We start from the raw sequence: 16,790 nt of genomic DNA, 5'->3' as shown, positions 1-16,790 counted from the left end.
GACAGATAGCTTTCTCACTTTCCCTCTCTCTCTCTCTGTCTCTCTCTGGTGAATTAAAAAAAAAAAATCAATAAATAATAAATAGATAAAATTTTAAAAATAGGACATGGTACAGGACCAATGGATGGCATAATGGTTACATCGCTGGACTCCCACGTAGTCGACTGGTTCAAGTCTTGGACCTGGAGGCTTAAAACTCAAAACTGCTTGCATGCCCAAAATCCTGGGAGGAGAATCTAGAAGGATCACAGCATGGCCATCCCCCTGGAGAGCGATCTCTCACTGTGTGTCTCTGTGTCTTTCTCTGGCAAGCACACACGCCCTATAGCCAAAAAAAATAAAAAAAGGAAAGGAAAGAAAAAATAGGATGTGGCACTGAGGTACATGGGTAAAGGCCTAGAAGTGTGTCTGTGGTTATGGAGTCCAAGGGGTGCATAGGCAGAACCGTCGAGATGGCAGGGGTACTGGAAGGGCCGTCATGGAGCCGAGATCAGCGGGGAGCTCTTGTCACATACCTGGTCCCAGTTGCAACTGTCGTTACGTTAATTCTAGGCCTGCATGTTGTGATGAGGTAGTAGAAACAGAATAGTACCATCAGGTGTCCATTAGACAAGTGTGTGTTTTTAGATAGGGTCTTCCTGCCTCAGCCTCCCGAGTAGCTGGGAATATCGGTGCACACCGTCTTGCCAGGCTTTTAGGGTGGACCAGGAATTGAACCTGGGCCTCCCATGTGGCCTCAGCTAGCAGCATCAACCAGTGCATGCTGGCTAGGCCTAAACAAGTGTTATTTTACAAGTGATAGGCATAATCCTGCCTCCACAGTGGAACCAGCTGTCATTATTTTTCCGTTTCTTGCCAGTCTTTATTCATATAGGTCCCTTTTTTGTATAATAATAGCAGAGATGCATCCAGCTTTGTATCACCTTCCCTCCTCCTTTCCCCTCATATTTCTCATAATTTTCATATTTTCAAAGGGGTTGCCTAATCTAGTGTACTCTAATTTACCTTCTTGTTGGTCACTTAAGCTGTTAGAAATAATGCTTCTGATAATATATTCTTGTATATCGGCTGTTTCTTTCAGATGATTTTCTTTAGGACAAATTTGGAGAAGGTTACTTAACCAGACTTAAAGGAAATGAGAATCTTAATGATTCCGGATTTGATATCACATGGCTTCCCAAAGCAATTTTCTTTATGAAGTTTATGCTAATTTGACATCTGCAGCAAGGCTTTTGTGGCGAGTTCTAAGTCAGATAAGTGCTACATTGCAGTTGGGAACTTCTCTTTTTGCGTCTGTGTTTGACATAGAAGGACCCCTGCAGAAGCCAGGGAGCACACTGGTAGGAAGCTGGACTTGAAGCATTTTCATCTTTCCTCTCCGGTCTCGTCTCTTAAATCTGTTGGTCGACATCGTCTGTCATTCTCTTCCTTACCTGTCTTGGCTGCTCTGACTTCTTTGCTGTTCCTTGAGCAGGACAACCGAGGTCTCTCAGGACCTTCCTTACAACTAACTTACTTTCTGAGAGAGAGAGATTTTTGCTACAGTGTGTGTGCGCAAGAGACACAGAGAGACAGAGAGACAGGAAGCAAGAAATCACCCTCCAGGGGGCTGGCCACACTGCAATCCCTTCTCCTCCATTCTCCTCTCAGTATCCTGAACATGCATGCACACACACCCAGTGTGGGTCTGGGACTCGAACCATGGTCAGCCATGTGAGGTCCAGCACCTCAACCACCAGGCCACTTGCTGGCCCCTTACTTTTGTCTGAAACCCTCTTCCCCTGGATTTCTGAATGGAATGAGCACTCCCTGTTCCCTTAGTTCTCTGCTCAAATGTCACTTCATAGAGAAATCTTTTCCTCACTTCCTTATCTAAAATAGCAGCCTTCTACCTTCTTTTTCTCTAACCCTCTCAACCTCCCTTTACTTTTTTTTAGCCTTCATTTTATTTTTCTTTAAAGTACTTAGCATATCCTAAAAAAATTATGAGACCAGCATGTGGTATAGGAGAAAAGGCACTGGACTCCCATGGCCAACCATGGGTCAAGTCCCAGACCAGGAGACTGAAAATCATGTTAAGCACACATGCATACATGCTCAAACTTCCAAGAGGAGAGTGGAGGAGGGACTGTAGCAAGGCCATCCCCTCTGGGGAGTGATTTCTCACTTTCCCTCTCTCTGTCTCTCTGGCAATGGCACAGGCTCTACGATAAAAAACAAAAATAAACAAAATGATACTGTTCTTCTGTTTTCCAGACCAAAATGCTTTTTATTTTTTATGTAGTTTACTGCTCTATACAAGGTATCTTGCAACATTCCCTCTTGGGGGGTGGTTTCTCACTTTCTCTTTCACTGTTTGTCTGTCTCTTTCCAGAGAGCACACATGCCCTTTGACAAAATCTTTAAAAAAGAGAGAGAGAAATAGCCCTTGTGTACTTTCTGTGTACTTTGTTTGTTACACGCACATAGCTGGAGTATTTCCAAAGGGGTGGTTTAGGCCAGGGCTGCCCTGTTTTTCCTAACTTAATGTGGGATTCCACCTCCTCACTGATGCCCACACAGTTTGGGGGTGTGAGTGAGTTGCTGGGTAGTTGAGTTCTTTGACTACAAGGGTCACAGGTTCTCTTGTGCCACCACACATTGAGGGGAGCCCAAGAACAAAACTGTGGTGGGGCCAGGTGTCATGGAGGCTGTATTAGGGGACGGCAGGCCGCAGGGATTATTAGAACAGCAGGAACAGCAAATTCTTCGTTGTAATGTTCCAGCCATTGTCATAGCTCAGCCCCAACTGTTTGCCTATTTCTATCTGAATTCCAGAGAGAGGGGACCTGATGGATCAATTTATTATATAACACATAGCTGTGACATTGGTCATCCTGATGTTAGGGCCCTAGAATCCTTGCGTGTTTAATAAAAAAAAGTTCAGTTGTGCTTCTCTGAGCACCGGACCGTGAATGCAGCAGCTAGAAAGATAAACTGGACAGGCTTGAGGGTAGTCAGGTTTGAATGATCTTCCTCATTGCCTTCTGGGAGAATGTTCCATCTCCAAAGTTACTGTCACTGACGCTACCAAAAAATGTCTCTCCACCCTGAGCCTGTACCCCTGACTCTGCACTAAGCAGCAGCTTCTGATACTTCAGTACTCCCACCTCTGGGCAGATGTTGGGGGGGAGCACAGCTGCACTACCGCTGCTGGCAGAGGCCCCATGGGCAGTGGTGAGGACGGCAGCCAGCTGCAGGTGTTGGGCAGGAGGTTGACCACAGGGCTCTGAAACTGTTCAGAAGTCAGTGATGCTGGCAGGGCAGTGGAGGAGGGTGTCATCGTCAGCTTCCTTGGGCAGCTGGTGTTAGCTTCGGTGGTCCCAGAGCACAGCTCAGTGAGCGGGAATAGTAACAGACAGCTCAATGCAAGAGTGGCCTGGGCCTGTGCTCCGATGACTTCCGCTGTTTGAGTTTGCAAAGTGTGGACTTCTGAGTGGACTCTTTCTGCTGGTGATCAGGTGTTTCCTTTGCGCCGACCAGGCGGGCTCGCCTGCTGGTCCTTGTGACCAAGGTCATGCAGTTGGGGAAGTTTATATAATACCAACACAGTCCATGAAGCTGGTGTAAGCAGGCCACGAGGGATTTAGGTTGACTTTGAGCCAACCAGCTAAGGAGACACTTTACGGGAGAAGGAAGGACTCTACTCTAAATGGGCAAAACCAGGTCACCGTGTAGCGGCCGTGGGCTGGAGAGCAGCGTCTGTTCCTCTTCAGCGTGTCTAAATCTGGTTTTGGAAAGGAAAGTTTTCAAACTTCACATTCTTCCCCCTTGTAGCATAGCTTGAATGGAAATAACTCAGTGTTGTTTTAGGCCCAGATTCCAAGTCTTTCCACCTTTTGAGTTACATAAATTGGTCAACTTGGGAAGCCTAGGGATTTTAGCCTGTATTTAACCTTTTGCAGTTTATAATCCTCTGAGTAACATTCTGCCTTAAAAAAAAGGAAAAAAGTAGGAACTAGCTTTTAATGCTCATGCTCTTTGGTAGATTACAAAACCTATATTTTAATATTTACTCTTAAAATTTTCACTTCCAGGAAAGGTTTTCTTGTAAAAACATGGAAACTGCACTGCCTGGGAGCAAGCGTGTTTGTTTTGTTTTGTTTTATCCTGTTTTGACAGATGAAGCAGCATCTATTTTTGTTTCTAGACACTTAGCATACTCTCAGTTCCACTGTTTTAGGAAATACCTGTCTCCTTAGCATCGTATTAAAGATAAACTGTAAAGCTAGCCTTTGCTTTCAGAGCATTTATGGTTTGAGGGACGTACGGAAAGGAAACTGTATCAGGAGTCTGCAGGCCACAGGACAAAGTTGGATCGGCCGCCAAATGACAGACGTCGTGTACAAGGTCACAGCCGTACAGGCCGCACTGTCCCCAGGCAGAAGTGCTGGGAAGGGAGAAATGCTTGCTTAGTTAAGAAGCCATATCTGTTCTTGCTGAGGACTTTCTTTGGAAGAGAATAGATCTCAGGAACTGAAAGAGAAAGGGCAGAGAGGATGCTTTAGAAGAAGGTCAGGACTTGCTGACAGGAATCGGATAGGGCTAAGGCCGCGAGCACGTGAGACAGGGAGAGGGTATGTTGGTTCAAAGAATTCAGAGTAGAAAACCAGCTGGGAGAGTCCGATGAAAAATTTGGAAAGCTGAGAGTAGAGCCCTGGCTCGTCTTTCAGGATAGACGGACCCCCTTGGTCCTGCGAAGGATAGACGGTGACGAAGAGAATCGCAGCAGCGTCCAGAGCTGACCACAGGTGTGTGACGCTTCAGGGAGAGGAATCAGGCTGTTGGCGCTCAGGCGGTTTCCCAGCAGGGCCGGACTAAAGTTTCATCCTGCTGCAGGGGAGTGCTATGGTTGAAACAAAATTCACCAGTTGTCGGACTCTGAGTGAGGCAGCGCAGCCAGGAGCTAGGTTTGTGGACTCAGACGTGGGCGCCGGCAGCTACTGGCCGTATGACATTGAACAAGTAATGTGACCCCTGAACCTCTGTTTGCCTGAGTTAATACTACTTGTTGGGCTGTTAAGAGGGTTACATGAGACAGTGCGTGAAAGCATCAGTACAGTACGTAGGCTTTTCAGACTTTAAATAATACTAGTGTCTTGGAGCTAAGTGATGGTACGGCAGTAATGCAACCGGACTCACATGGGAACGGTCCTAGGTTCGTGTCCTGGGGCTTCCCTGAGCCCTACAGGCATGTACCAGTGATCCAGGCTGGCTGAAGCTGGGGGTGGATCACACTTGGGGACCTTGCTGAAGTGGCTGGCTGGCTGCCGGTCTTTCTCTCTCTCTCTCTCTCTCTCGGAAGTCAGTAACCTTTTTTTAAAAAAATAGCATCCTTGCTCCTGATGAAAATGCAATGCCCAATAATAATAAAACTGTCCAACTAGTTTGACCAGTTCTCTCCCCGCCCCCAGCGTGCTCTCAGTTTCCTTGGGCAGGTGCTTGTTAGAACTGACTGTGACGAGAACTGACACATTGGCAGACTTCACAAGGGCCTCTTTATATAGGGAATGTGCGATTACATAAATAGAGCACATTTTGAGCCCAAACGCCTCAGGTCACTGCCCTGGACTGCAGGACTTTACTAAGAACACAGGACGTAGTTTGCCAATTTTCAACTCCGAGGTGGCTCTACTTGGCCAGCCTGTTTTCTTGTTCATTCCCAACTACCACCAGCCCTGCCAAGTGCCAGCCTGTTTTCTTGTTCATTCCCAACTACCACCAGCCCTGCCAAGTGCCAAGCCCACAGAGAAAGTCACTTTTGTAATAGAAAACACAACACAGGCTAGAAACAGAAGTCTCAGCCCTATGTAGTACATATAGTTAAAGACTATGTTTTGTTCTAAATCCATGGTGGGTGCTTAGGCATCCAGAGACCTGGGCAGTGCCTATCAGCAAGAAGAGCCCTCTCGTCATTTTAACTTAGGTTAGTCCCTGCCCTTTGAAGATCCTCTCTATATTTTCTTCTCTCTCAGACCATTAAGGGCTATCGTCTGTGCCACCACCTATAGAAAACCTTCCCTGATTTCTCTGTCCACCTGATTCCTCTGGTGTGTTTCTCAAGCTGCTGGATCCAGTGCTTGAACTGCACATTCAGCCATATGGGATCTGGCTGCCTTAACCTCTAAGCTACAGAGGTAGCCCCTAAAAGGTTTTTCTTTTTTCTTTTCTTTCTTTTTTTTTTAACGCTTCTTAGGATTCGTAATGCATCGTTCCTAGATCAGAGTTCTCTGTGTATGTGGCCCTCATGGCCTCTCATACAGAATATAAACTCCTAGAGAGTAAAGATGTGCTTATGTCAGTATTCCCCACAGTGCTTGGGGCATAGAAAGTGTTCAGTGAATCTTAGAGACAGCATGTTCTCCGCCACCCCACCCCACTGTAGGATGCACACACTTACAGAGAGGTGGGGTGGGGTAAGTGAGAAAGCACCCTTGGGCGGGTGGCCATGCCACAGTCCTTTCTCCTCCTTTCATTTAGGGCACACATACATACCTGGCATATTTTTCAAGCTGTCAGGTCCAGGACTTGAACCATGCTGTCAACTATGTAGGATCCAGTCACCTTAACCACCGTGCCACCTGCTTGCCTAAGATGTTCTAATCCAAGAGGAAGATGAATAAGGGAAAATGAATAAAATGATATGGATTTTGTGTTTTAAAATCCACGATTCAGAGGCCTACACTGCTCTCCAGGCAGCAGGCAGGGCACTGATAGGCTGCTTTAGCTCTTCCTGCCTATCCACCACCCGCAGTCCTGTGCTTTACCTGTGATCTGCTCCCAGCTCTCTGCTCACACTGAGAGCTGACCTTCGACCTCTCCACGCTCTTTCCTCCGCTCTGTCCTGAACTTAGAGTGCCCTTACTTCCTGGACGAGCATTCCTCCTGCAGCTCAGATAGCCACTGCTCTGCAGCCTCCCTTAGGTTTGGACAAAGCTTTGTTTCCTACCGGCGTTCTGTAGGGGACACTCCAGCGTTGCATTTTTATGTTGTTTATTAGTCATTTATTTACAGGCCGAGTTTTTCCAGGGCAAAGTTCTTCCTTGGGTTGGTTATTCATCTTGGTAGTGTCAGTGCCAGACATCATGCCTTGTGCCTCTTCATTATTTTCTGTTCTGTTGAACTGAATTCAAAGACAGGTCTCCTGAGGCAGACCAGGTAAGTTCTCTGACCTGAAAGCCAAGGGCAGAGAGAATGTTTAGAACACACTGCCTGTGCCAGAAAACGCCTGACCGCGGCAGCTCTGGCTGGAGAAGTGCCCTTCAGGTGTCTAGCAAGGTCACCAGTGACCAGGGAGCCTGGATTTGTGAGAGAAGAGTGCTTTCTGTCCAGCCATGCGCCCTTTCCTTCTGAACCACATAAATCATTAATAACTTGAGTTGATTTTAAGAGCGATTGTTGGGTCTCCTAAGAAAACACTCACCTCTTTGTATGTGGGAGCAAATATTGCCTTCTTCTCTAGAAAGACCTTGTAGTTTGAAGGTTTTTTTCTCAAGTTTTTTGAAAAATCTCAGAGCTACAAAAGAGTTAGAGTAAGAGTGCAGCGAACACCTCTGCAACCTTCTGGATTCACCATTTATTTGCACACTGCGGCATTTGTATGCACACATGCTCTCTCAGTCTATATTTATTTCTATTTTTGAATGACCAATTTCAGAGTAATGGGTGGGCTTTAAGACCCCTCAGTCCTAAATACTTCGGCCTATGTCTCCTCAGAATAAGAATATCCAGATTATTGCAGTAATGTTGTTTAGAAATGCTGGGTTAGTTTCTTTGTTTTCTTTTTTTTTTTTTTAGAGCATTATTTCTTTAACTTTATTCATCCATTTATTTTTAATTTGACCAGAGATAGAAAGTGAAAGCAAGCCACTAGGTCTGGGACTCAAACTGTGGTTGGGCATGTGGGAGTGTCCAGTGCCTCAACTACCATGTCACCTGCTGGTCCCCAGTTTTTTGTTTTGTTTTGTTTTTTTAATCCAAGATCCAAAGTCTAGCCTTACATTTAGTTGTATCTAGCTATCTTTATTTTTGAGATATATTTGCTATAGAACATGTGCGCTTGCCAGAGAGGCAGAGAGAGACAGGAAGACAGAAAGCGCGAAATCACCCCCCAGGGAGATGCCACGCTGTAATGCCTTCTCCTCCGTTCTCTCCTGGGATTTCAGTCATGCATGCATATGCACCCAGCATGAGTTTCAAGCTGCTGGGTCTAGGAGTCGAACCACAGTTAGCCACATGAGAATACAGCGCCTTACAGCTACTGGTCCCTGTTATATATCTTCAATCACCTTTAATTTAGACTATCCCCTAGGCTTTTGTCTTTTATATAATTTGAAGAGTCCATGCCAGGTTTTGTGTTTTTTGTTTGTTTGTTTGTTTGTTTTGTTTCAGTTTATTTTCCATAGGAGAGAGAGAGAGAGATGAGAGGGATGGAGGGAGAGACACCCTGCCCGTCCTGCAGCCAGCCAGGATCACGGGCGCCTGCCATTCAGTTAGACCCAGAATGCAAACTCAGCCTTCCCGTGTGACGTCAACATCATGTAGCAGCTCCCCCACTGTCGGTGCCACCACAGCTAAGCCCACGCCAGTCGTTTCGTAGAACGTCCCTTAACTTGGCATTACCTAACTCGTCCTCACCATGAGAGTCGATCTGAGCCCTCTAGGCAGGAATACTGTACAGAGATGCCCTGCCTGGTGAGGCACGCAGGATGGGAGGCCCAGGGCACTGTCTTGCCTCGTCCTGCTGATGCTCAGTTTGATCACTAGTTAAGGTGGTGTCTGCCAGATCCCTCATCGTCAGAGTACTTTTTCTCCTTTTGCAAATATTGATTGATCTGCATACTTTAAGGTTGTGTGAATGGGTCCAGCAGATGGCATAATGGTTATATCACTGAACTTCTGCCTAGTTGACCATGGTTTGAGTCCCAAACCTGGCAGTTTAAAATTGACACTGGGCATGTGTGTATACATGCCCTAACTCCCAAGAGGAGAATGGAGGAGAAGGGATTGCAATGTGGCCATCCCCCCGCCCCCGGGGGTTGATTTCTCACTTTCTGCCTCTCTGCCTCTCTATTTCTCTAGCAAGTGCATGTACCCTATAGCAAAACTCTCTCTTAACAAAAAAAAAGGGTGTGTGGGCCTGGCAGGTGGCATGGTGCTTAAGGTCGCTGGACACTCACATGGCTGACCATGGTTCAAGTCCCAGACCTGGAGGCTTGCTTTCTCACTTTCTCACTTTCTCTCTCTCTATCTCTGTCTCTCTCTGGAAATATTAAAATAATAATAAAGTTAAATGAAAAAAATTCTTTAAAAAAAAATGGTTGTGTGAATACTGGGGGCCAGCAGTGGTGCAGTGCTCAGATGTGATGCTTTGCAAGGCTGCGCCCCATGGGAAGGCAGTGGGTTCACGTTTCCTCTGAGCACGCCGGGCATGCCTGTAATCCAGGCGGCTGCAGCTGGGGGTGGATCACGGCATTAGGGTCCTCTTGCTCATGGAAGAAACAAAGGTTGAGCCAGCCAGGCTGTGGTGGGTGACACGGCTGAGTCGCACGTGGCCAACTATGCCATTCAGGTCCCAGGCTTGGTGGCTTGTCAAACATGCCAGGCACGTGTGTGTGTGTATGCACAAAGTCCCGAAGGGAGGGAGAGATGGAGGAGAAGGGACTGTAGAGTGGCCATTCCCCGTGAGGAGGGTCCTTTCTCACACACTCTCTCTCCTGTCTCTTTCTGATAAGCACACACACCCTTTGGCAAGATTTTTTTTTTTTTTTAAGAAAATGAATACATAAATAAAGGTTGCATAAATATCTTGTTTACTCTCTGCCCACAAATTCACCCAGTGGTTTTAGGATCCATTAAATATCCCTGCCTAAGTCGGTTATTACTGTGATAGTGATACTCATTTTATTAAAACCTTATTTGGTTTGGTGAGACCTGCTCTTTAGCTCCATATTAAATGTACAATTTGAAAATACATTGAAAACCAACAAGCACTTTTGTTTATTATAAAAGTTTGACCTAAATAAAACTAAACCTAAGCCTCCCTTGGTTATTTTGAAATTCATCATTTCAGCTCTTTTTAGTTTAGTTTTAGTGTGGGCCAGCTGGTGACACGGTGGTTAAGGCAGCTGGATCCCACACGGCCTACTTTGTGGTTCAAGTCCTGGAACCTGCGACTTTAAAAACACACCAGGTGTGTGTGAACTTGCATGCCTGCCTAAAATCCTGAAAGAAGAATAGAGGAGGAAGGATTGCAGTGTGGCCGCCTCCCCATGCTTTCTCACTTTCTCTTTCTTCTGTGTATCTTGTGAGTGCATGTGCTCTATAGCAAATTAGAAATACATGTATGGGGCCAGCAGGTGGTGTGGTGGTTAAGAGTGCTGGAGACCCCCACATGGCTGACTGCAGTTTGAGTCGCGGACCTAGCAGCTTGCTTTCTCAGTTTCCCTCTCCCTCTCTCTCATTCTCACTCTATGCCTTTCTGGTCAATGTAAAATAAATAAATAAAGTTAAATAAGAAAATAATTCTTTAAAAACATGTATATAGCTTTTTTTTGTGAACTTTGGAACTATTTTACCTAAATAGGCCTTAAATTATAGAACTAAAGTATAAGCAACAACTTATTGCTACTAGAACCCTTTATAAAATTTTTCTTTATTTAACTTCATTTATTACTATTATTCTTCTAATTTGACCAGAGAGAGACAGAGAAAGAGCAAGAGGAAAAGTGAGAAAGCAAGCAGCTAGATCTGGGACTCAAACTGTGGTCGGCCATGTGGGAGTCCAGCGTCTTTAACCACCACGCCACCTGCTACCCCAACTAGAACCATTTTAAATGGTCACTATCACGTGGACATTTTAAAAGAATGTCCTTATTTTTTCCTGATACTGAAAATTTTACTTTGTCATTTCTAAGTAGATACTGAACATTTTACTTTGCCATTTCTAAATAGGCACTGTAAATTAATTGAAAAGAATGAGGGCTCTGGAAACTGACCTAGATTTTAATCCCAAATTTAATCTGTAGATTTTAATCTGAGAAATCCCTGAGCCTCTCGAAGTTTCAGTTTCTTCATCTGTAAAGTAGTGATAATAATAACAACTGTATTTACTCTGTAGAGTTACTCTGGGCATGGAGTGAGTGAGCAGATGTAACATTTGTATTAAATTCCAGCCTGAACCCTGTGAGTGAGCACTTGGAACCCGGCACTGATGGTAGTCAAGCTGGTGATGATCGTGGATTGTACTGGAATCAAGCATAAAAAATGATAACATGAAAAACGATGTATTTAAAAACTCAGAAAGCTTTCTTTTTGAAAGATGGCCAAGAACATTTTGGAGGTTGTTATACTTAATGTGTTCTTAGGTATTAAAAGAAACAAATCTTTTAATTAAATTTACCCTTCAAAAACCTTGGCCAAATAAAATGGAATTATCCTAATTAAGTCCCTTCCCCCACCTTCCTGTTTCTTTTTCCTGCAGCAAATTACATTGGTCAGTTCAGGCTTATCTAAAAATCCTTCCCTGTTCTATCCTCTCCCCTCAACCTATTTGGCACCAGTGGAAAGGGATTTCTGCCATCCATCCTGCCGGGAGCCCAGGCTCCTGTGGCCAAGAAGTCCTTGGTTCCCTCCAGAGTCCACGTCTCCTCCCACTGAGCGGCTCTGAAACAAGGGCCCCCCCACAGCTCGCCATGTCTCAGGAGCCCCCACACTCCTCAGCTCACCGTGTCTGAAACTGGAGACGTTTTATAATCCAGTTACCTGTTACTGGCTCAGATGGCAAGGGAGGACAGAGGGAGATGATCATTTTTGGGCAAGTCTTGGTGTTACCTGTACCTTTCAAACTAAGAATAGTCTGCCATCAGAGTGACCATTGGCCCAGCTTGTGCCTAGACACGAGTGGCTTTTGTTTAAGGAATGTATTGAAGTTGGCAAATAATACCACATCTGACCATTCTGTTCTGGTGGAAATGGTTGATGATATATGAAAACAGATACTTAACAACATTATCATTTGTTTGTAATAATACTGAGTCTGACACTCAAGTAACTATAATTAGGGTTTTTTTTTAATAGATAATTTTAATTTTTTAAAATTTCATTTTATTTTATTTATTTACTTTGCTATAGGGCACATGCACTCACCACAAAGAGAGAGAGGGAAATGAGAAAGTGAGCCACCAGGTCTAGGACTTGACCTATGCTCAGCCCTGTGGGAGTCCAGCACCTTACCCAGCATGCCAGCTGTTGGCCCTAGGGCTTTCTGTAGTATCTAAGTTATGTCCTTTATCCCCAAATGCTTGCAAATGCAAAGTAGAAAGTGTATATCATTCATTTTAATTCCAGTTTATAATGAAACTATTTGTAACAACTCAACTTTAATTTTATATATCAAATAGCTGAAAATTCAATAAAAGAAAAATCAGCACTTGCATGACAAAGCACCTTCACATGAATTATCTTACAGCCTACATCTCAGCAAGTTAATCAGGACAGATACCTAGTTGTCTTCATTTCACAGAGAAAAGAGCCATGACTCAAAAACATTAGAATTCAAATGCACGGTTCCACCACTTTCTGGGTGCCCTCTAATAAGTCACTTAATCACTTTGTGCAATTTCATTTATCGTAAAACAGAATTTAAAAGTGTAGGGACCAGCAGATAACGTAACGGCTACATCATTGGATTCCCTTATGGCCGGTGTGGTTCCTGGATCCAGTGGCTTGAAAATCACGCCTGGCATGTGTGCAGGCATGCCCAAGATCCTGGGAAGAGAGTGAAGGAAAAGGAATTGTGGTGTAGCCATGTCCCCCCCACCCCCAATGAACGTACATGCTCTAAGGCAAAAACCTCTAAAAAATAGTGTAAACAGGGTGTGTGTGAAGACGAAATCAGTTACAACACAGAAAGTACCTAGAACAGTGCATAGTACGTAGTAACTGCTCAATAAATGTTAGCAATTAGCTGTTACCACCACACAGCCAATAAACACTCAGACTTGGATCCAGATCCACACCTCCTGACTCCTAGTCTGCCGTGAACTCCTGCCATAGCACCATGTGAAATTTACCTTTCAGTAAATCATCGATTTAATTTCCACCTCACAGGAACCTTGTTTTTCTTCAAGGGATCTTTTTCTTTGTTTCTTTTGACCCTTAATTTCTCAAGGCCAAAAGGGAAATGTGTTCAAAAGATTCTTCCTTCCTGTTTAGTTTTTTTATTCTTATTATTTATTTATTTTGTTAAATCTTCTGATTTCTGTTATCATCTGGGTTTGGTTGACCTTGAGGTATCAGATGATGTTTTAGCAGGTGAAGGTATCAACATCATTTTTATCGGTGGTCTGGGTGTTTCTGGTGACTTTTGTTTTGGTTGGAAGGCCTGAGGTAGGAATTGGAGTCGAAGAGACCCCTGGCTGCCCCTCATGTAGCGCTAAGAGAATACTGTCATTACAGAGAGGGGCCACGTGCTGACCTCGGAGTAAGGGTGATGTCGTGAAAGGGCCATCCTGAAGACGTTGCTGAACTATTATGGGTCCTGGGATGGGAGAAGCTGCTCGTTGCCCTTTCTCCGTGTGGTAATACACTTGCAGCAGGCTCTTACATGTGAGCGCCAGTTGGCTTACTTTGTCTACTGCCGGTGCAGACCTTTCTGCTGTGAGAAAGGCCTAAGTGAAAATCTGCGTGCTGTGGCTGCTACTCGGCTGCTACAGGGAGCCGTTCTCTCTCCCCTGACGGTCAAGGTCAACTCAGAACTGGATTGGATGTGGAAGATTGCAGAGGTGGACAGTGACAGGGGACAAGGTGCAGTCAGCCTGGAGGCCTTCCAGAAACGAAGTTAGAGCAAGCCCCAGCTCACGGAACATGCCTACCACCAGGCCTTTGTTGTTACTATTATTTCTAAATTTGCTAGAGGGTATGTGTGCTTGCTGGAGAGAGAGGGGGAGAGAGAGGGAGGGAAGTGAGTAATCACTTCCTGGAAATAGGGCCACACTGCAGTCCTTTCTCCTCCATTCTCCTCTTGGGATTTTGGGCACACACAAATGTTTTTCAAGTCACCAGTTCAGGACTCAAAACAGGAGTCGGCCTTGTGGGATCCAGCTGCCTTCACCACCGCACCACCTGCTGGCCGTGCCAGGCCTTTCCGATATGCATTCTGTGACACAGAGAAGCTGCTCTCCAAGCGCAAGATGTCTGTTATGGTTCTTATCAGCATAAGAACCATGTGGAAGAGCTTTACTTTTAAAGTATTTAACCTGGTCAGGCTAAAGTTTTGAGAGAACCTACAGAAAGCTCCTCCTCTTTGTGATATTTGCATTTTTTAACCTCACTCACCTCCAATGTTCTCTTTAGCCAGTATAAGAAATGTTATTGCATTAAAAGAAATCACTGAATTGTTAATAGATTCCCTGTGACTTGGTCTCACGCAATACTGTTTGCAAAAGAGAAAATTCATAAAGAAAGTATCTTTTTGGGACCAACAAATAGTGTAATGGTTATGCTGAACTCCCACATGGTTGACTGGGATCGAATCCTGGACCCGGAGGCCTGAAACTCATGCCGGGCACATGTACGTGTGCGTGTATGTCCAAAACCCAAGAGGATACGGGAGAAGGGGATTGCAGCATGGCCATCCCTCTGAGGGGTCATTCCTTGCTTTCTGTCTCTCTATCCAGCAAGCACACAAGCCCTATTTCAAAAATTTCTTTTTTAAAAAACAGTTATCTTTTCTAGTATTGCAGTTAGTTTTATTTTTTCTGCTAACTACCTCCTGATTCTCTGACCTATTTAGTCTGAGAGCAAATCCCAGAAAATAGCCATGGTTCCCAACCCCTAGGCAGCCCCACTGGCAACTCCAAGCCCACCCACATACGTGGTGCCTTCCTCTACGCAGTGGCTCTGCCTGTTGCCGTGGCCACTCTGGTGTAAGGGGAGTGGCTCCAGTGGATTATGAATTAAATATCTGTTCTTCTGTAGCTGGGGGTCTTCTCCCCATCATGCTGGTTTCCAGTGCACCAGAGGAAGGCAGAGTTGGCAGTGCTTTCCTTCGGGGTCAGCAGCAGGGCTGGGATTGGAGCTGACAGCTGACAGGTTTAGCAAACTAGCACTTGCAGAGGGCTGATACTGAGTGCGCAGGTTTGGCCTAACACACGATGAGCCCCTGCCCAGCTGCGTTGTGGGGGCCCGTGTGGCAGCAAGTGCCAGCCATGGCACGTGAACGTCCGCCGTCCTCGATGAAGTCTTCGCTGAGCCTTGTTCCTGGGCTGCCGTGGCACTTCCCGTCCCCAGTACCTCCCTGAGCCTTGTAGACAGCAGTTAGTTGTCTCAGTGTCTGTTTCTTCTACCACATGAAGTCTCCTGACGGCAGGAACCTGTTCTTACTCATTTCAAGGCCTCACAGATGGTGTCCCGCTGCGGACAGTCGCCCCAGTACCTCTTGCTAAACTGATCCGAAGCTCACTGGCTGTGTCTGAGGAAATCCCGCAGTTAGTGTCCACCTTTCTAGACCGTAAGCTCTGCTAGGAGAGTGACCCTTAGAGAAACAGAGCTTCGCCATCAGAAGTAACACACAGAAGCGCAACAACTTATTGCTAAGTTTTTTAAAAAAACAGGTTTGTCGAGATACGTTACATACCGCATAGTTCACTAACTTAAAATGCCCAGTTCCGTGGTTTCCAGCACGTTCACGGAACTGTATGGCCCTCGCCACAATCAGTTTCAGAACATTTTTATCATCCCCAAAAGGAATCCTGTGCCTGCTCTCTCCAGCCCTTCCCACCAAGTCCCAAGCACCCACTACTTAGTTTTTGTGTTTTAATAGATTTGCCTATTCTGGAAATACGAGTTTGTGTCTAGCTTCCCTCACTTAGCATGATATTTTCAAGGTTCATTCCTGTGCGTGTGAGGCCTAGAGCTGGGTGGAAATGAGAGGGCAGGGGATGCGGGTGATAACCTGGCCAGTGTTGTAGTTCCGACTCAGGCTGATGGCGCGTTTCACTGTCCTCATTAAAGGTGACCAGAGCTACCCAGTGGGAATCCCACAGACACGTTCTGAACTTGCTCCCACGAGTAACAGTGAGAACTAAACCACACCTGTGCACACCTAACACAGGGCCTGGCCCATGAGGGTCTCAGTGTCCTACTCGAACTTCTTAGATTTTCGTAAGAATTGGCCAAAAGGAAGCAACAGACAGTTTTTTAAATGGTACTCGGAATGTAATTTACTGATGTTCCCCCCTGCCCTTTTGTTTCTGTTCTCCCCAAGGCTACGCCTTTCTGCTGTTCCAGGAGGAGAGCTCCGTACAAGCTTTGATAGATGCCTGCCTAGAAGAAGATGGGAAACTGTACCTGTGCGTGTCAAGCCCCACCATCAAGGACAAACCGGTGAGCAACATGCAGCCACTGTGGCTTTTCCAGAGCATGCGGGCGGTTGGAATAGCCGATCTCCTCCTGGGGATGGGATCCCAGTTAATAAGGGCCCTCTTACCAGGTTGACCTTGCTCTGCAGGAGAGCTGGGCTGTCGGCGATGGGCCGCTCACACCTAGTCAGGGTTTCGTTTCTCCCTTTGTGACTGTGTAGACACATGTTCCCTTGTCTTCCACTTACAGCTCATTTAAGCTAATTCCTATTCAGAAACTCTGAATCGATGTAAATAATGCTCTTAGTGGTTTTAGAAGCTGGTTTCTGTCACTGTTTCAGATCAAGGACAGGAGTAATGTCTTTTAAAGAGACAATCACGGTCGTTCCT

At 45.6% G+C, this 16,790-nt stretch overlaps 1 protein-coding gene across 2 annotated transcripts in view; it reads left to right on the top strand.

Moving 5' to 3' along the window:
* The window catches only part of CPEB3 (cytoplasmic polyadenylation element binding protein 3), a gene marked incomplete in the record, with an annotated part of 190,369 nt that overhangs the window by 111,544 nt on the left and 62,035 nt on the right, over nt 1–16,790 (top strand). For both annotated transcript variants that reach the window (XM_027771496.1, XM_027771495.1), the window contains 1 exon segment: nt 16,307–16,425. In XM_027771496.1, the coding sequence (XP_027627297.1) occupies nt 16,307–16,425 (119 nt within the window).

This window comes from Tupaia chinensis, unplaced genomic scaffold (assembly GCF_000334495.1).
Source record: "Tupaia chinensis unplaced genomic scaffold, TupChi_1.0 Scaffold000217_1, whole genome shotgun sequence".
NCBI lineage: Eukaryota > Metazoa > Chordata > Mammalia > Scandentia > Tupaiidae > Tupaia > Tupaia belangeri.
Note: the sequence above shows the minus strand (reverse complement) of the source record. Positions and strands in the feature narration are given on the sequence as shown.